The following is a 21,141-nucleotide window of genomic DNA, read 5'->3' as shown; positions in this document are numbered from 1 at the left end:
CTGGTGGCCGCACTTCATAAAATCACAGGGTTGGGAAATCCTTTGCCTAGTGAAAGAAACCCTCTGCTTGAGGATTTTTCTATCTACCAAGCCGCTTTCTGAGCAAAAGCAGGATATAGGAACAGGTCATTTGCACCCTTGGCTCCATTGCTGTGAAACTCCCGCTCTTCTCCCTGGGAAACCTTCCTGGGCCCATCATTGTATGCATTTCATTACCAGGTATATTATATACTGTTTTTGGAAGGCCTTTCAGAGATGTCGATAGTCAAGCATGATTTATTACTTTCTGCTGTGACAGGAAGAGCTTTAGTTTTTCCTGATGGGGCTGATGTATCATTGCTAGTGTACTGTTGCTATTACATTGTTTCCAGATTTTAACTGATGCTTTGTTGCTGTTTGGATTGTTTTAATACTTTGTTGTTGCTCTTCTCTGTTTTGGGTAATTTGTAGAAGAAGGTTACACAGAGCCAGTGTGGTGTAGTGGTTAAGAGCGGTAGTCTCGTAATCCTGGGGAACCGGGTTCGCGTCTCCGCTCCTCCACATGCAGCTGCTGGGTGACCTTGGGCCAGTCACACTTCTGTGAAGTCTCTCAGCCCCACTCACCTCACAGAGTGTTTGTTGTGGGGGAGGAAGGGAAAGGAGAATGTTAGCTGCTTTGAGACTCCTTAAAGGGAGTGAAAGGCGGGATATCAAATCCAAACTCTTCTTCTTCTTCATAGCCATTTTCTGGCACTGAACAGGAGCCCTGATTTTGAAATAGGATTTCGCTGGCGTTTGCCAAAGTGATAAATATTACAGGGAAAAGGGAAGGACTACAGAAAACGCAAAACACTGCAATGCATGGTGCTTTTCCATCCTTTTTATTACTACATGGTAACTTTTCCACACCAAGTACTGAAAAGGATTTCCAAAGATGGTAGTTTATAGATCTGGAGGACACAAAGGAGTATTGATGGATGTACCAGACTGCAGTCTCCAGGACATCAATAGACCTTCATAGTGCCTAAAAGAGTCAACCACACAAGGATTAAGTTCAGTATAAAACCATCTCCTGTCTTGGGCCTATTCTGCTGTTTCAGCAGTGAATCATGGCTCCTCCAGTTCTAGGCTTGCTGACCCATATTTAAAATCTGAAAAGAAAGCTCAAGAGTCAAAATGCTCCTTGTCTTGTGACATTCAGCAGCTCAGTGTCATCAGGATGGGACAGCCTGAACTGCAACAACTTGCTTTCTTAATTGGCCCTTGCAGACAGCACAAAGAAAACCCTTGTAATTTGAGTTACAGATAGGTAGCCGTGTTGGTCTGCCATGGTCAAAACAAAATAAAAAAATTCCTTCCAGTAGCACCTTAAAGACCAACTGAGTTAGTTCTAGGTATGAGCTTTCGTGTGCATGCACACTTCTTCAGGCAGCCAGCAGGTCTTGCTAGGGATGTAATGGTGAGGATTTCCTGACTACTTTCAATAAGCGACAAGGCCAGAAAAATTAAGAGTGTTCAACGACTTTCAGCATTAGATATCTCACTGTAGTTTAATCCAACTGTTCCAGGCAATTCTCAGAATTTGTTAACTTAGAAGAACACTTTCAAAACATTGAGTTTTCCCAAGATGTGCAGTTGTGCAGTCAACAGTCCTTTATTTAAAGGTTGCAAAAAACATTACAAAGAATTCACCTTCCTTTGACTAATATATCAAAAACAAAGAAAAGCCCAAGCACAGCATAAAATCCTATTTACTCTTATTTTCAATCACCTTCCAATTTTCTTAATGTTACACTGAAAACGTTGATAATTCAGTCTTCATATTGCCTCTTCCCCAAATCTGTGTCTGTGCAAAGTCCTATGAACTCATATGCTATGCATGTCTCTCTACATCTGCAATTTTAAATAAATATGACAAGGATTTCAAGTTCCAATTGTGCAGAATGCCATACAGGACCTTGCTTAAGGTGGAAGGACACACGATTCTAACATTTGTCAGGAGGTTGTGGGTTTTTTTTTTTTAAAAAAGAGCAAAACATTCCACATAAAAAAGAGGTGTGTCACCATCTCCCTCCAATACATAATAAAGTGTGTGCCACATTTACCAAGGTAATATACTAATGTATGTCATCAGTTCCTTTTTCTCTGAAGCCTGGCATGCTGTTCTGTGCATTTGAAGGTAATCACCATAAGCCCACATTCCATGTGAAAAGTTTACATTAAACATTTCCCTCTCTTCTCCCCCATTTGCTGGCAAACACAGCATTTGCCCATTCCCTTTAAACCAGGGAGAATGAAAAAGTATATTGTAGGATAGTCTTTTTAAACATTCAGAGATGTACGCATAACTGCACATCTCTGGCAAAAACCTGAAAGTACAGTAGGCACACCTCTGTTCTGCTGAATTTTGATCACTTCCCTGCACCCTTCCAAGGAGTCCATGAAAATGTGTGAAATACAACACCAAAACTCTGGAAATGAATGGGCATGATCCACAACCCTTATTGAGATGGATACATTTTTTATATTTATTTTTTGTAGACAGCCCTCCTTGTGGGCTGCTCTTAATTCTGTTAAACTTTCATTAAGTATTAGTGGCCAGAAAGACAAACTTTTAGTGCTTTATCAAAATCACGCTGAAAATCCTCCCTCATTGTAGGGGTCAACCTTATCAAAATCAAGGATTTATCCTTCCTGCCTCAATATGAAATAGCATTAATGCTGTAATATTTTTAAATAGCATCAGTCAGACGTTTCAGTTCTATACAACGTTAAAGGGGGGAGATTGTTCTGATGATCAGATGAGAAGCCAATAGCAACAACAAAAAAGAAGTAATAATAAAAAAGTGAAGCACAACCAGAAATCTTGAAGGAAACCAGGTTGCAAATGCTGACCTCAAATCAAAATACTTCCCCCCACTTTCCCATTTTACATTTTTGTTCTTAAGTTTTTTAAAAAGCTGCTCATTGCTAACATCTTGCTTTATCACCCCCAAGCTCAGAGCCGCTGGAAAAAAATCTCTTGGTTTTTTTTGTTTTCGTTTTTTTACAAATATATAAATAAAAGCATACAATCTTGTGAGAGTTCCCCTATTATTCTGGTTCCTAATAAGCCCCCTGAAAATGGCAGCGAGGCTGTACATTAGTAACAAACTTCCTGTTCCATAGGTTGAAGGGATGCATTCTGGGAGGGGGCGGGCGGGCCATGTGTATGTCTCCCCTTCAGCCAGAATCCATAGTAAAGAGCTGGATGTCTCGTGGGCTCCAGTAAAGTGCCACAGCAGAATTGTACACGAGGGACCAGACGTAAGGGATGAAGAACTCCTCAGGTTGCTCCTCTTCCACGTATTTAAACTTCAGCTCTGGGAATTTCTGGAAAGGAAAGGACAAGCAGAGAATGAATGAATGCGTGAAAGCCTGAGGGAGACCCGAGAAGTCGAATCATTTCTTGGTGAATGCAACATGCGAGAAAGGAATGAATTTTTCAGGCCTAAAAGGAGCAAGTCGAGGAAGCCGGCAAGCTATTTGCTTTCTGGGAACACAGATCAGCTGCTCGATTCCAAGGTTCTTATGTTTTGTATCTACCCAATGTTCAGAACGCACATTCCAGTGGGAGAATGGCAATTATGCTGCCCTTTGTTCCTCGTAATACTTTCCCATAAAAGTTTATGGGGGGAGGTGGGAGGAGGAGGAGGCCGGCCTTGGGTCTTCTGCGTTGCTTCCGTTCTGCCCAACCAGCTCCTTCCCTCCCTCTTGTCCTGTAAGCATTGTCCAAAATGTATCAGTTGCAGAAGCACTCAATACCGCTGCTCGTATTAGCCTTTCGGAAGAAAAGCATCAAGAATCTTCCTGCCATGCTCCTTGCTGGATCTGGGACCAGCAGTCACTTTCTACAGTCCCCACCTTGGTATTTATTCTGCAGCTACAGCCAAAACCAGGCTTCCTCAACCTGGTGCCCTCCAGTCTGAACTGGAGTAGTCTGAACTACAAATCCCATCACTCCTGGCCAAAGACATGCTTAGTATGAAGTGGAAGCTGCCTGCATTCTGGCATCCCTGGGAAGAGCCATGCAAGAGCCACACATGTTATTTCATGTTGGGATGCCCTTAAAGGGGAAAAACAAAAATTAATGAGCTCTCCCCCCTTACCTTTTTTTGTTTTTTTACTGACTTATAAATACTGCCTGTGTCAAGGGCTTGGCGGGAGTTCAGACAAAAGCCACATTTCAGCCATCAGTTCGAGCGAAGATAAAATACGTCCCACTTCGTTATTTATAATGATGCGGGCAAGGCTAAGTACAAACTGCCGCACTGTGACAGAAGCAGAGCGAGGCTGGCAAATAACAACGGGCAGTGAGAGAAGGCAAAGGCCAAAGACTTGGTCTCCTGGGGGCTGGATCCCATATTACGGAGCGGTCTTAGGCCAGTCGCTTCCTCTCACAAGTCCTCCAATTTATTGTGCTTCAATAAATTAGTACCGTATTTTTCACTCTATAAGACGCACTTTATCCCTCCTAAAAAGTAAGGGAAAATGTGTGTGCGTCTTATGGAGTGAATGCAGGCTGCACAGCTAAGCCAGAAGCCAGAACAGGGAGAGGGAGCGCTGTGCAGCTGTTCTAGCTTCGGGGTTAGCTGTGCAAAGGCTGAAGGCTTCCTGTGCCCTGCAGAGGCTTCGCGCAAAGCTATCCCAGCTATCCCAGCGGCTATCCCAGAAGCCAGAACAGCAAGGGGCTATCCCAGAAACCAGATCCCTCTTGCTGTTCTGGCTTCTGGGATTCAGAAATTTTTTTTCTTGTTTCCTCCCCCCCAAACTAGGTGCGTCCTCTTGTCTGGTGCGTACTATAGAGCGAAAAATTCGGTATTCATTTTTGTTATTGCGAACTGCTTTGAGGTGTTCTTTTTTTTATATGAAGGGCAGTATCGAATTAAAAAAATAATAATTAAATGTGGCCAGAGTCCTATCTCCAACTCATGCCTTCTTCTGCACCTGCTGTGAGGGTGGGTGACACTGTGCTTGACAGACAAAAACCTGCCATGCTGCGCCAGAGTTGCTTTTGAGTAAACATGCACAGGGGCCAGGATGTAAAAGTCAAGACCCAAAGACCAGCATGCAATCTGGAACTGCTGACTATATAAAAGAGGCTATCTATGGGCACAGTTGAACACTTCAAAGTTCCATAAATTCCAATGGGAAAGATTTAGTCACATGCTGGATCCTTCCCTAAACAATGAAGCAAAGTAATAAAAATGTCTTCCTGTCAGATGAATACATTGTGGACAAACGGTGTGTGCACACGTGTGTTTGTGTCATGACTAAATTAAGTCCCACTGGTTTCAGCAGTCTAATTATGACAAAATCTGGATCTAACTCACAGATGACCTTCTGAGCAGGCTATCCATCCTGATCCCCAAGAGGCCACCTTATATATTTCCAGGCAATTGTCCTCTTTGTATTGGTCAAGCCAGGTGCTGGCAGGTGCCAGTGTTGGCATCTTGAGAGACAATGGAAGAGGGCACCATCAGGGGTAAAGTCAAACTGCTGGTGAGTTTCAGTGCCTGGTGTGACTCTAGAGACCAATACAGGGGCTCTCCCAGCAAGAAAAGCAACCCATAGTACTCATCTCATACTTAACGCCAATAAGGTTGTGCTTATAACTTGTAACTGCTGTTTCCCGTGATGTTTTTGCAGCATTAGCAGCACCCAAGTGACTTCTCCGGGACACAAGCCTGGGCAGGAGACGTAGGAGTCCCCGGCTGCTCAGGCAACAAGAACTCACTGCAGGCAATTCAGTTTCACTGTCACATGAACTAACCCTGGAGGGAAAGCCCTCTTCTTGTGGTGCCTTTTCTCCAAAATGAAACTGCTCAGTCCGGTCTAAGCCTGCTCACCCCATGCCCTTGTAACGCTAACATTATTTGCCTAAACAACCACAAGAAGTCCTGTCCTTCCTTCCCGAGAAAAGCTGAGTCTGAGCTGGTGGCTGGAACAGGACTATGTAGCTAGACGGGTCCAAAGTTTACCAGACTGTCTGAGCCACCCAGTCTGCGATAGAATGCAAAACCACGGGAAGTCCCTATGAACAGATGCAAGAGGCGCAGTTTCACTGCTACTTTAGTGCATAACCCCCACAGGCGCCCAAAAGATCATGCAGATAGCAGGAGAAGATCATAACCCTTTGCTCCAGAGGGTTAAATGCTACTCAGAATCAAGAGGCCACTGCAGTACATTAAAGATCAGCTTACAGCCTCCACCAAGGACCTCCTGTGCTTTGCAGTGCCCTCCTGCTAATCAGTACAGTGGTGCCTCGCAAGACAAAATTAATTCGTTCCACGAGTCTCTTCGTCTTGTGGTTTTTTCGTCTTGTGAAGCACGGCTATTAGCGGATTAGCGCTATTAGCGGCTTAGAAAAAGGGGAAAAAAGGAAAAAAACTCGCAAGAACTCGCAAGACGTTTCGTCTTGCGAAGCAAGCCCATAGGGAAATTCGTCTTGCAAAGCACCTCAAAAGACGGAAAACTCTTTCGTCTAGCGAGTTTTTCGTCTTGCGAGGCACCACTGTATTTATATATTTAAAATATTTCTCTGCCATCCTTCCACCATTCAGCCTTCAAGACAGCTAGTGTAGAAATGCAGTTCAGGGGGAGAAAATACAAAACAGATCAGAACAAAAACTGGACTGAAGTTAATTTTTTAAAACTTCACTGTATTAAAAGAGAAGCTCATTTAAATATCTATCTATCTATCTATCTATCTATCTATCTATCTATCTATCTATCTATCCTGATGCTGAAAAGAAAAGGAATAAAAGAAAAGATGAGTAGGTCAACATCTCTGGGGAGAGCACAGCACAACTTGGGAGCCATGACTGAGAAGCCACACATCAAACCTCAAAAGGTGGGAGCACCAGAGCGGGGTGTCAGATGACCACCATAGCCAATGGGCAGATAGATATGGGAGAAAGTGGTTTCCAGGTAGCCTGGCCCTAGGCTGTTCAAGACTTTATAGGTCAACACCATCTCTTCAAATTCTGCCTGAAAACCAACTGGGAGCCACTGGAGATTTTTGAGCAATGGAGTGATATGTTCCTAGCACAAAGGCCATCCTTGTTGTGTCACATTGTGCTGGAGGTCTGATTCATCTAAGTTCAGGCTAGATCCTTCTGCGTAGTGGCACCTGTCTTGTGAAGCATACTGTCCACTGACGTTAGATAATGGCCAATGTTGTTCACCTTTCGCCAGATGCCAAAAATATAACAACTACTACTACTACTACTACTACTTATTATTATTTTTACCCCGCCCATCTGGCTGGGCTTCCCCAGCCACTCTGGGCAGCTTCCAACAAAATATTAAAATACAGTAATGCATCAAACATTAGAAGCTTCCCTAAACATATATTCCCTAAATATATATTTCTACAGGCTTTCCCCCAGATAGCATTGGATTTCTCTTTGGGAAACTGTTTTTATCAGCTTTTATTTGTTGTAATTTATTGTTGTTATATACTATTATGATGTTTGGCACAGTTTGGTGGTCTAGAAATCTTTCAAATACAGTGGTACCTCGGGTTACAGACGCTTCAGGTTGCAGACTCCACTTACCCAGAAATAGTACCTCGGGTTAAGAACTTTGCTTCAGGATGAGAACAGAAATTGTGCGGCGGTGCTGCGGCATTAGCTAAAGTGGTACCTCAGGTTAAGAACAGTTTCAGGTTAAGAACGGACCTCCAGAATGAATTAAGTTCTTAACCCGAGGTACCATTGTAGATAAAATAAAATAAAAGCAGTGAGTTCCAGTTAAGAACTCAGCTGCTGAATTTCTAATCAGATGGTGCTTCCAAACTGGTTTTTAGAGGCAGTTCCACATACAATCCATTGCAGTAATCTAATCTGGAAGTTACCAAGGCATTGGATAATTATGGCAAGATCATCTTTTTGCAGAAACAGACATACTAGTCTGGCCATGGCTGTTAAGACAAAGGGGGGCTTAAAAAATGTGAGGCCAACGTCTAAAAACAGAAGAAAGTGCTAATGAATTTGTGAGGGACAGCAGGAACATGCTCCCTCACCATGCCTCTCATGTGCCAATGTGCCTGCATGCTTGATGTTAATGAGAAAGGGGTTGTACGTGCACAGGACTCGGACAGGGAACCTTCACTATAGTTACTTACTTACTTGCAGCGGTCAGTGGTCACAATCCTGCCACTTCCATGTTCAGGAGGAACACGTGAAGGGTAGTTGGATCCTGTTCATCCCCATGGGGGATAAAGTGGTCATAAAAGCTGATGCATCTTGTAGCTTTTTTTATATTCACATTTAAAAACGTATACTTTGAACATGACAAACTTGTGTGTACAGACCCATGTGTATTGTGCTATTGGCTAAAGCTCCCTACTGAGCTTTGCACTTAGTGGCAAACGCGTTACTGGGGATCACAAGGAGAGGGTTGCTGTGCTCATATCCTGCTTATAGGCTTCCCTGGTGCACTTGGTCACAGTGGTGGCAGAATACTGGACTAGGTAGGCCTTTGGCATTCCTATGTTCTTATGAGTTTATTACTGATCCTTATGTGGAACGGTCCCAAGATCCCATGTCTTTGATTTCCACTGTCCCGCTTGCTTTCAACTCTGAACAGTTAAGGCACCACAGTGAATCTCAGTACAACATGCAAGATGTGTTCACTGCTTTCAAGATGCCTATGCCCTCCTCTGCTACAACAGACAAATAATTTGTGCTTTTATATGGAGAAAGTTTAAGCGCCCTGGACAAACCTGTAATATTTTATGTACTTTAAATGGTTTCAATTTGTGCAAAACGAACTGAAAGCAATAAACTCAAACTTTTGCAAACAGCAAGCTGTTCCTTTGAAGGCCTATTCTCTTGCCCAGGCTGTCTGCAGCGGTGCTTGCCATTGTCTTTTCTGGAGTATTAGGCAAGTTGGAGATCCCCCGGAGCCTCACAAGTACACCCCCCTTTTCAGGTTCCACTGGCACTGTTTGCATTGCTTTCCTTTTGCTGCCGACAGAAAGTCGCCACGACCTGCATCGGCTGAAAATGGGGATGTGATTCGGTTGAAGTGTCCACATGGTATGCAGCTGCAGAGTCTGCCTGATAGTATCTTTATGCCTTTTTTTGGACTTACAGAAGAGACATCAACTGTGGAAAAACTCTCAGTCAAGAGAGACAAAGCAGACCAGTGGAAATTTACAGGGCAAAGCAAGTTTTGTCCCTTTTCATCTGCAGGCATGCCTTGACTATAAAGCTCATTAGAGCTTTAATGCTAAGTGAGTTTAAAGAGCCAGCCTCGTGGCCATTTCTCACATATACACGGTACTCTCTTGCATTGCTCCCTAGAAGTTGCTTATGGCTCATAATGGTGCTCAGTGTGCCAGCCTGAGCTGTAGGTAGTTTTGGCACCATATCCTAGCATGGAAAGAAGCACAGCTTAGTAACAGAGCTAATCTTTGCATGCAGACTCTTTCAGGTTCAAACTCTGATCCACCGTGCAAAACTCATGCTATGGTGGAAAGGGCTATAAAATCAAGCACTCTCAAGCTGAAATCCTATTAGCTGGATCACAGCAGCTGAGATCAATGGAACATGATCGCAAATCCCAGACAAGAGATTATTTAGGTAATATGCAGTTCCCTCAATGTTCAGCGGCAACTTCATGAGAACTTCTAGGACTATATCCTAAAACCCCACATGAGAATTTCCCAATTGTGGTAGTTACTGGGCTGGCTTTTGAACTCGGAACCCAGTTCACAGGACTACAACTAGTCTGGGAATGCAAATAAACAAGTCTTCTCCAAAGTGTGACAAGCCATCTCATGAAAGCTATATGGAGGTAGTCCAACTAAAGAAACAAATTGCAGATCTGCTGCTTACTTGTGTGGATAACAGTATCAAATCTTGTAAGAAATTTAACACCACGCATCTCTCCTACAACACACACACACATATAGGAAAGGATATTTCATTTATGTATCAAGTAAGGAACTGGTTTTAAGAAAATGTCCTTTACCAGACTGACTCGGTTTGGTTCTTTTAGTCCCACAGCAGAAACATCTGGAATTGGAACAGTATTTAAGACCTTACCCCATCAAACAGATCCCTGGTTAAAAAGAATAATCAGGTAATTATACAAGGCCACCTTCAACTATAGTAGAGGGTATGATGATAATTTGCAAGGTATGACTCAGTTTCTCTGCTAGTATGAGAAGTAGAGGCAATTACCCAGCGGCACAGACACTTTTGCCAACTAACCCCAAACCAGAGGGAAAAGGACAAAGGAGGGAAGAAGACAATAGATAATTTCCACCCCCATTTAATATCAGCCAAACCCCTTTTGTATATTTTAGGAATTAATATTGGATAAGTATGTGATGCAGCTATTTATAGCATTGGACATGCTTTAGTTATATTTGTCAAGTTACAGACATGAAACAATTGGAAAGGAGTCTAGTGCTATGAACCTGCCCCCTTTTTTTACAGTGTGCCGTCTAAATTATGTCTTTGGGCTGCATTTTCAAGATGGCAGAGAAGACATTAACAAGAGAGGCAGACTGTGGGTGAAAAAACACACAAGGCTTAGCTTGTTACGTCCATGTTGGTCTTATAGAACTAAAGTCAAGAGTAGTTTAAGATGAAAGGTCACAATTGCTGCAATTCAGTGGACATTTGGGAGAAGGCCCCATGGCATGCAATGGGGATTTACTTCTGTTTAGCCAGGCACAGGATCAGACGGTTGACAGAAAAGGTAACACATGCTTTTTAGTGCCATTTATTTCAATGGGAGAGTTAAAGCACATTACTTTCCTTTGTCCCACTGAAACTGATAGGAGTAAAAAGTGTTTCAGTTTGGCTGGAACATGCTGAAATGAAACGCCTCATTCAGCTCTTTTTCAGACAAGAAATAGATGAGAATAATCATAACAGAGAATAGTGTGTTGCTTGTTTCATCTCTGAAGAGCAACAAAAAATGATCTGTAAAAAAAGTCACTCTTAAATCTGCTCCAACTCACAAGGCGGAGATATGTACATAAAACACAATTCCATTTACTAGATCGTGAGCAAACAAACTTTAAAAATGCACAAAATTCTGCAGGATGCGGACTGGGAAGACATACAAGGCAGTCCAATAACAGAGATCACCTTTGCTACTCTGTGTGCCCTTCATATTCTGGGACAAATATGGATAAAAGCCCTTTCTAAACAAAAGCATGGAAAGTAGAATTACGTGCTTATGTAACGGAGACTAAAGTGTACACAATCTGGGAAATGGAGAAAGAGGTGTTAACACCGTACAATACTCATTTGGGTCCATGGGGGTAACTCCCTGAAATAAATAGGTGCTTTGTCTTTTTATGTAGGGAATTACGTGGGCATGAGAAATGATTTCATAATGGGATTAGACAGACAAGGGAGGGTTATGCACTACGTGACAGAAATGGTTGACGAGGAAAGTGTTTCAAGGCAGACATATTGGGAAACAATTGAGGAAAATGACAAGATCCCTCTAAACAAGCAAGCAATAAACTACTGACTAAAAAACAACAACCATAAAACGGTTCTACTTCCTGACCTTGCTAAAGCATTTGTGACCCCATTTAAGCATACAAAGTGATTGACTGCTCAGACAGATAAGTAAAATCCCTTTGTATGTTTCTGAGTTTGGGGAATTAAAAACTGAAAAACAGAATAATCCCCAGACCTGCATTAACGCAGTCATTGCATATTGTCATCTTGCCCTGCCATACAAAAGGAGATGAGCCTATTAGGGAGCTACTGGGGACAACCCTCACTGACACGAAATGGACATCAATTGCTTCCTGGTGAGGGATTTGAAGAGGACCCATATCAGCTGGAGGCTATTTTTGGACATGCCATGAAAGCACTGCATGAGCTTTAGAGCTAAAACGTCTTCTTATTTCATTTAAATATGAAAAACTTTACAAGGTAGATGATGATTAGTGCCTTAACCTGTACATTAAGCACCTGAAGCGCCAAAGAGAGCAATGGCAAAACAAATTCTTTGCCTGCACCAAGTCCCAGTTTCAATCACTGGTGTCTCTTAAGTTTAAAGGACCACAGGGAGCAAAAGAGGAAAAGACCTGTGCCCAAGACCCTGGAGAACCTCCCTCCGTACCAGAGTAGACACCCTATGCTCATAGAATCACAGAATTATAGAACTGGAAGGTAACCCCAAGGTTCATATAATCCAACTCCCTGCAGTCACAACCAAAACATCCCTGACACATACCCATCCAAGGTCTGTACTTTCCCAGAAATACCACATGCTATAAACTTGAGCACAAGTATTTTGCCCCAAAAGCCAGCACATTTTGCTTGCTCAAGTGACAGTACAGTGAACAAGCCCCATGAAAACCAAGCGTGGGCATTTTTGCCTCCTGCCTTTCCTTTGCAAAACAAAGTTCTATGACAATGTGCTGACTTTCTCCCATAGAACTATTACTAAGTAAAACTCTTAACAGTTTTGTTGAGATGAACCTCCACTTCATTGCTTGTAAGCTTGGCTGGTGGCCCCTTTGTCAGCCCAATCCACTGGCTTCTGTGCACACATGAAGTTCCACCAAGAAGTGTATATGAAACAGTCCTTGGTACTGGAGGATGGAATAGTCCTGAGATGCATGGAGCTCCATCCATGGTACTTGAATACAGACAGTTATAGATTGTTGTATGTTGTATGAAAATTATTGTCTCAGAAATCTGAATTCAACCCAATGACTATAAACCTCTCGACTCAATACCTAAAATAACTTCATTAAAAAACAGGAAAATTTACAATAATATTTACATTACCAAATAAAGTTATTTTAGGTTCTGGAGACATGTCTGGCATTAAATACTCCTGATCAACTGTTTTAAAATAGTTTTCCCTTTTTGGGACATTGTTAAATATCCATATTAATTCATTTTCTGTTATGTAACAATTTAAATTTCTCTTCCATTTGTTTTAAAAGAAAAAAATTGTTGTTCATGATTTAGCAAGGAAATATAATTTTACTTGTAAAGTAAAAAGTAGAGGACCCTATAATCCAACTATCAACATTTGATTCTACGCTTAGGTAGGAATATTTAACTTTTGAGTTGCATAATGTTATGTCTCACCTAAAATACTGAAAAATAAATGGTTAAAAAACTTCTACTTTAACAACCAAGTCATCATAGGAAATTTCATAGTTATCAGTCATGAAACTGTTTTTGTATCCAAATAAAAAGATTCCATAGGTTCTATTTTTCACCACTGCTTATTTGTTCATTATAAAATATTAGTGTTAAAAGGGGTTAAGCCTAGGCTAAAAATGATTCATGGTGTTTAGAGAGCAAAATGTTTCAATAATAGTTACATAGCTCATCTCTGGAGGCAGAGTAAATCAAGTATCTCATTCCAAAATATTCTTGTACCACCATAGCAATCTTAATGATTTACAGCAATCAAATAGAGAAACCAATTTCACTGCATAATAATACTGGGACTAAGGATATGTCTGTATTACATACTGAAGCCAATGTTTAAATTGATTGGTAAACTGTTTAGGTGATTTCCTCTGGGAGAACCTTTATCGTTGTAGTCTTGTGAGGATTCTAAAAATGCTCACCCAGATCTCTAGGCTTTGTCTGGAACAATAATGCTAAGATGCCTTATTTGAAAATCATACTGTTTAAATAGGCTTAAAGCCAGTTACAGCTAGCAGTGTAGACATGCCCCAGCTAACTATTGAAGTGAGAGGAGGCCACTTCTGTAATCTACTTGAAACCTTCAGACATAAATTGAATAATGCATACATAAAATGACAACATGTTACATTGGGATCCAGGCTTTAAAACATTTTTAACAGCAGAAAGTTCCTGACTGGATCTAGGAATTGTGTAAACAGATATTTAAGAAACTGCCAATGAAGATCCACAGCATATTGAAGTCAAGCAGTGTTAGAAACACAGATATACAAGCCAGTTGGCGACCTTAAACCTAGGTTATGGGCGCAACAAAGGAATGTCTAGGCACTCTTTTTCTATAACAAGAACCCAGTTTTAATCTGAAATCTTACGCTCAGTACTGCGCCCAGAGCTCAGAAACTGCTCACACTAATGAAATTCCCTGTTGCAACTTGCACCTCGAATGATGGGAGTTTCAAACACAGAGATCAAGGTATGCAAAACGGAAGTTGGTCCTGATTAACACACACTCCTTCCCCATCCCCACTGCAATCTCCTTTCGTATTGTCTGCCTCAATAACCAGAAGATTTATGACAATTCCCATGTTACAGCGGAAATGGGGAAAGACGTGGTGGTGGTGGCGTTCATTCTTATTTGTCTCCACCATTCTCTGAATTGTACAGTATGAACCAGCACTTGGCTTCGGCGTAGCCATGGATGGTTCCAGTTTCACCACATTTAAACTGCAGAGATTAAGCAGACGGGGCTCCTAAAAGGTGAAAAACCCCTTCCTTGTTTAAAAATAGACTTCTGCGTTTTTGGTTTCACAAAAATCCTTTTCATGCGGAGAGTGGCAAAAGGAATGGCAGCATGAGTCAGCCTGCATGCTTTTCTAAAGAAGAGGCTCCAGACATGCTTTCACCCAGAAGTGGAGCAAAGCAATGATATCATTGCAAAAAGGCCTAAGGAGCCAGAAAGGACAAGCTGTGGGCAAGTGGGGGTAAAGGTCACACCCAGCACACCAATTCCCATTACCACATCTGGTCTGTTTCAGGAGCTGGAAGGCAATGGGGCCTCTCTCTCTCTCCCCATCTGCCCAGCCACCTCCAGAGCAAAAGCCCCGAAACTCTTTCCCAAGCCCATCCCTCCCAACAGACTGGTGCCTAACGGAAACAGAACTCCATAGAACCTGCTTTAAAAAAAATTCTGCACATAGTAAAGGTAAAGGGACCCCTGACCATTAGGTCCAGTCGTGACCGACTCTGGGGTGGCGCTCATCTCCCTTTATTGGCCAAGGGAGCCGGCGTACAGCTTCCGGGTCATGTGGCCAGCATGATTAAGTTGCTTCTGGCGAACCAGAGCAGCGCACAGAAATGCCGTTTACCTTCCCACCGGAGCAGTACCTATTTATCTACTTGCACTTTGACGTGCTTTTGAACTGCTAGGTGGGCAGGAGCAGGGACCAAGCAACGGGAGGTCACCCAGCCGCGGGGATTCGAACCGCCAACCTTCTGATCGGCAAGTCCTAGGCTCTGTGGTTTAACCTACGTCCCTATTTTCTGCACATAGATGCAGCTAAAACCGTTCATCAACCCCTGTCCTGTGACCTCTTATGTACGATGCCTGAAGGCATGTAAACCCCCCCCCTTTTTGCTTATTGAAATGGGGGTGGCGTAGCTTTGGCAAAACAAGCGTCCAGCAGTGGCAATAAGTTTCTTAATAAAGTTCTTGATTTTGTACGTTTTAGTCTGAGAAAGCCAGACCTGTAAATATTACAAAATGATAACAATCGCTTAAGAACAAGAGACAGACTTACTGTCACCAGCTGTTAACTTTCTGATCAGGGCAGCCTAGGAAGTGGGTCCTTATCTGTCTTAGTTCAGGACATGCTGACTAACACCCCTATTGAAGCAGCAGACCTTTGGCTCCACAATCTTTGTGTATTGGAAAATGTACGTGGCTGCCTGACATTACTCCCTTCTTAAGTAACTGGAGGTCTCAGAAGTGTTCAGAGAACTGTAATCCGGGTGGAGAAGGCCAGACACTGAAACAGGAGAAAAATCAAATTCATATCCCTGTTCAGAGAAATGAAGATGTATTGCAACAGCAAAGTCTCTGAAAGTTCAACTGTTCCAAGACAGAAAAAGGAAGAAAGAAAAGTGGAGACAGGCGAATAGTGATGGAGTAAGAACATGCATCACACCCTGGGTGGAACGGGTTTAGTTATTTGCTTAAAGATGACTGCATCTTTCCAGAGCCACAGTGTGGAGAGTCATGGGATGCTAACAAGGTTGCTTACGGGTGGCTTGTTCTACCTCTGTATCTCCCCATCACGGCCTACTGAAAGCCCAGATAAGGGAGTCATTATATCTTTCTATGGCTTTCTAGCACAGCTGATCAGGAGTGCTGGATCACAACTGAATAACTTGAGAGTCGTTCATGAGATAGCTTGAGTGCCTCTGCTCATTCCTATGGCTACTGGGAGTTTGCAGCCCAAGATGTAGCTAGTTACTTAAAATCAGTATGTGAAGTTCAGTCCCCTCAAACTGGTTCCCCACCCCCCACCCCGCCCCACACAATATCTGCACCTTAAGAGTTGCCAGGTCAGAGCAGTACAGTAGTGATACCTCTGGTTACATACGTAATTCGTTCTGGAGGTCCGTTCTTAAGCTGAAACTGTTCTTAACCTGAAGGACCACTTTAGCTAATGGGGCCTCCCGCTACCTCTGCGCCACTGCTGCACGATTTCTGTTCTCATCCTGAAGCAATGTTCTTAACCCGAGGTACTATATCTGGGTTAGCGGAGTCTGTAACCTGAAGCGTATGTAACCTGAAGCGTATTTAACCCGAGGTACCACTGTACAGTGAATGCAGTATTCCCCCATCACGGTCCATACTTCTGGCCTACCAGCACTATGTCCCTGTGGCTCCCTGCCCTACAACCTTCAGGTTCCCAACCCTCCCTTGTCTGCTCATTTCCTTCACACCACTTGTGTACAGCCATTTGTGTGAAGTTCTGCCCTCATCAGAGGCTCTTCAGTTCTTCTACTTCATGACTCCACTATGCATTTGTTTAGTTCAGATCCTTGCTTTCCCTTTTATTTAGCTCCAATGGGAACCATTGCTGCTGTCCAGGATGCTGTACCCGATATCTTGATCACAACACCTCAATTCCATACCTCCCGTCTCCTGCAAGCCTCATTCTTCTATCTTTCCTTCAGGCACCTCAATTTTAGTAGGCAGTCTGCTCCCTTCCTGCTTCTAGGACTCCTTGCCCCTTGGCTTGCCAGGACATATGCCCAGTCTTCAATTTGTCCCTGTGTGGTCTTAAGTCTGAGCCAAACTGACAATGTTCTCTCCCCTTTCAAAAGCTGGGCTGCCTGAGCAATTGAGCTCCTTGAGCAATTGAGCATGCCAACTCACAAGCGCAATCAATCGGCACCAGATGTGCCACCACAAGAACAATATCAATTATTATTGCATTTGTATCCTGACCTTACTCCAAAGAGCTCAGAGTAGCACACATGGGGTTCCGTGATGTTATTATCCTCACATACACAAAGTGGTGTGCTGAGCAGATGGAAAATACAAGACGACAAGCAACTTTAAACCATGATTTCCCTACTGCATTTATGGAAGTTCAAATCATGATGCAAGTGCTTAATTATGGTTAATACAAATAAAAGTTTGCTATGGTGTCTAAATTAATATTTGATTCTCCACACTAGGGTTTTCCAAACTTGGCTCTCCAGCTGTTTTTGGACTACAATTCACATCATCCCTGACCGCTGGACCTGTTAACTATAGATGATGGGAGTTGTAGTCCAACAACAGCCAGAGACCTAAGTTTGGGAAACCCTGCACTACACCAATCTGGCTTTCTTCCTAGGGAAAGGAAGACAGATTCTTGCCTTTATCTTCCTGGGATCAGCTCTGAGGAAATGGACAGCTTTTTTTCTTGGTACTTCAGACCTTGATCAGTGTGCATTTGAGGCTGCTGCAAAAGATTCTGGGAATGTTTGGATTATGCTGCTATGAAGTAGACCAGTGACAAATAACTTTCTATTAAGTTTCTGTATGACCCAGGTCCTGCAGCCTCTGAGATGACTCAGTGTCTGGCCATGAAAAGGGACTCGATGTGGGCAAGCCTAAACGAAACTGAATGCCAACAAGACTGAAGTAATGATGAGCTCTCTGTATGTTTTGCTCTCCCTTTCCAAGCAGTGAAAAGATCATGATAAGTTCATGGTCAGTTGTTTTTGGAAAACGATGCACTGGGATTTTCTTTGCCATTTGAAGACAGTTTGGAAACTTCAGCTGGTGCAGATTTCAGCGGCTGGGTTGTTCACCAGGGCAAGATGGTTTGAGCATGGAAGCCAACCCTGGCCTGGCTACATTGGCTGCCAATTAGTTTCTGGGCCCAACTCAAAGTGCTGGTTTTGACCTATAAAGCCTTAAACAACAGAGGACCGCAGTATGAACCAACCTGCAATCATCATCTGAGGCCCTTCTTGTGTGCCTCCACTGCGAGAGGTCCAAAGGGTGGCAACACAGGTATGGGCCTTTTCTGTGGTGGCTCCCCACTTGTGGAATGCTCTCCTCAGGAAGTCTTGCCTGGTGCTTTTCTTACATATCTTTAGATGCCTAGAAAAACATACTTCTTCTCCCAGGCCTGTGTGTGTGTGGAGTGGGGTGTCATTGTTTTTGTTAGTTACTATGGTACTGTATGTATTTTTGTGTTTTTATATTGTAAACCGCCCTGTGATCCTCAGATGAAGGGCAGTGTAGAAATTTAAAAGACAAACACACACCTTTTACAAATCAGGCGGTTTGGGAAAGAAGAACAGGGATGCATCAGTGAGGCCATGCAAGTCTCAAATCAGAATCAAGGATAGGTCTCCAGAATTCAGCTAACGCCGAGAACATTAGATTACTTTTGCTGCATGCTATTAGCTTCTAGCATTCATCACAGGCAATACCACTCCTTTCTTAGCTACAAACTGTGAGTATGACTTTCAGGACAATGACATGCATCCCAAGTGGCTGAACAAATGTTACAAGTTACAAGTTTGCTAGCCTACTGCAGAGAGGCATCACAACCAATAATGCTCACTTTCCACTGGTTATTCAGAGTTGTAAGCATGGTAGTCATTGTTCTTACAATTCAAGATGGTGGTATAACTAGCTGAATAATTAGACAATGAGGATTGCATGCCATGGTCCGAGGAAGAGAATTTCAGGCAATACAAATCCATTCTCTGAAGCAGGGAAAGCCTAGTTACAATATACCATGTGGAGCAGTCTGTCAACTGAGCTGTATTCAGCAAATCACTTCACTAGGTTCCATTTCTGTCTTCTTTGCTGTTATCCAAGACTGAAAGATCTACTGTATATCTTGCTGATTTAGTGATTTGCTTGCCTTGCTGGTTCACCAGACTGCTTGTCTACCTGTTGGCCCAATAACCTCGGATTCCCTCCTGCTTTGACCTGCCTTGCCCAATCTGCAGGACCCAGCCCTACAAGGATTACACTCACTTTGACCCCATAAGGAACTTTACAAGGACTGTCACCCGACTGGAGAAGTCTTAACTGAATAATTGATTAATCAGTCAAATCTGCCTATGAATAAAAATAGGAAAGGGAAAAAAGGCATTCGTTATTTGTTTTTAGATGATGCCAGCATGTGTCACAGCAGCCTCCATCTTAAAAGGCTGAATCCGCCCTTCTAGGGGTAGAGAGAAGGGAGAAAGTCAGCACCTGCCTTCTTTTGTAAGTGGCTTATCTGAAAAATAACTAAAAACTGCAGCCTGATTAATTTGGGGGCACATTTTAAGTCATTAAACCACTAATTGCGACTCCACAAATCCAAGGCAGAACACTTGGCATTACACAGAGTCCTCACTCAGGATCCCCATGAAAAGTGTCTGAGGGAAGGTTGCACTGAGATTTGGGGCAGGCAGCAGAAATAGGAGACAACTGCATTCTTTCTGCCTGTTTCATAGGCCATCATAACGAGACACTCCACAATTCTCCCCAAGTCCCTTGGCATGAACAAATGTCTACGTCCGGAGGTACGGCCATGGCAGTAGAAAGCACAACTAATGGCTGGTGCTGAAGCAAACTAAAGTCTGTGGCTCTCCAGATCTAAACCTTTGTGCAATTGACTCCCATTCCTGATTGCGTTGCTTAAGAAAGAAAATTTCCCACTGGATTCTGCCTTCTTTAAAAAATACAAAAGGAGGGGTTATTGTGATATATGAAGTGACCTATGGGCCATATCACCTAAGCAGCTTTGCAAGGATTTAGGAGGAAACCTCAGTCCTTTGATGGCTGAGGATGTCTCCCTTCCTTAAAGACGTAAGTCTATCACTTAAAAGCCCTCAAAAGAAAATGTCATGTGCCTCTACTTCCTTTGCCCTGGTGTGCTCACGGGTCGAAGTTCTACCTCCATCAAGTCTGGCCACTTTGGAATAGTTCCAATCTGTTACCAAGCCAACAGTACTTTCTGATTCTCATGTTATTAAAGGGGGGGAAATACCTAAATTACCTTTGAAAAGAGACATGGTTTGAATGATCAGGTGGCTGTACTGAGCAAGAATACTTTTGTGAAACCTACAGACCCAAGTTATTATCTACACAAAACATAACACGGCAAGCAGTTACCTTTAATAATTTTGAAATTGAGACACCATGTTCCAAGCCTGAACAAAATTCAATACCCTAAAACCATTCCTCATTTCATGCATTTACCTTTCATTCCACTGTAATTTACAGTGACATTGTTATTGCTTTTCGCCATAATTTCCCTTGAATCGCTGCATGATCAAAAGTACTTGCTTAATAAAACCCAGGGCTGGAGAACCAAGTTTTTCTAAATTGCAATAGGCTGAACTAATTTTTATAATGTGTAGAACCTAAATCCATTTGCTCAAAATTGTTGCATGTTCCCCTGTGTTCCGAAAAAGTCAGATAACGACCCACTTGTCATAATGCAAGATCGAAAGAAGGGTTTAGTGACACTTAAAATCACCCCCTCCTAAAAAAATGCTCGACCAATCAATGCAAGACAATGCAAAATTATTTAATACTTTGTAGAACGGCTGGAAGCGGTGATATTGGGGGTGTGCTATCATCCCTCTAATCAAAATTCTCAGCGAGATCTTGAGAAGCATCAATTCAAGTAAGAATCTAAAAGAGGAAATGTAGTACTGTAATGGTGACTTCAACTATTATCATATAGACTGGCTATATGTGTGTTCCAGTCATGACGAATGGGTGAAAAATTCTAGACACCCTGAATGACTGTGTCCTAGGGCAGCTGATCTTGGAACCAACCAGAAGGGCAAGGATGCGGGACTTAATTTTGAGTGGCATCTAGAACCTAGTGCAAGATGTTAAGTGAGAGCAGATACCATAGTGCTATTAAGCTAAACATACATGGATGAATCCAAATTAAAATTGAATGCATGTTTTGTTCTTACACCT

General features: G+C 42.7%; 1 protein-coding gene across 3 annotated transcripts in view; it reads right to left on the bottom strand.

Moving 5' to 3' along the window:
- Positions 1-1,609: 1,609 nt before the first annotated feature.
- The window catches only part of DYM (dymeclin), a 166,811-nt gene continuing 147,279 nt past the window's right edge, over positions 1,610-21,141 (bottom strand). For all 3 annotated transcript variants that reach the window (XM_081881455.1, XM_081881457.1, XM_081881456.1), the window contains one exon: positions 1,610-3,351. In XM_081881455.1, the coding sequence (XP_081737581.1) occupies positions 3,202-3,351 (150 nt within the window). In that variant the 3' untranslated portion in view covers positions 1,610-3,201. The remainder of the gene's footprint in view (positions 3,352-21,141) is intronic.

The sequence above is a fragment of the Podarcis erhardii genome, assembly GCF_964252035.2.
Source record: "Podarcis erhardii genome assembly, chromosome: 11".
Taxonomy (NCBI): domain Eukaryota; kingdom Metazoa; phylum Chordata; class Lepidosauria; order Squamata; family Lacertidae; genus Podarcis; species Podarcis erhardii.
Note: the sequence above shows the minus strand (reverse complement) of the source record. Positions and strands in the feature narration are given on the sequence as shown.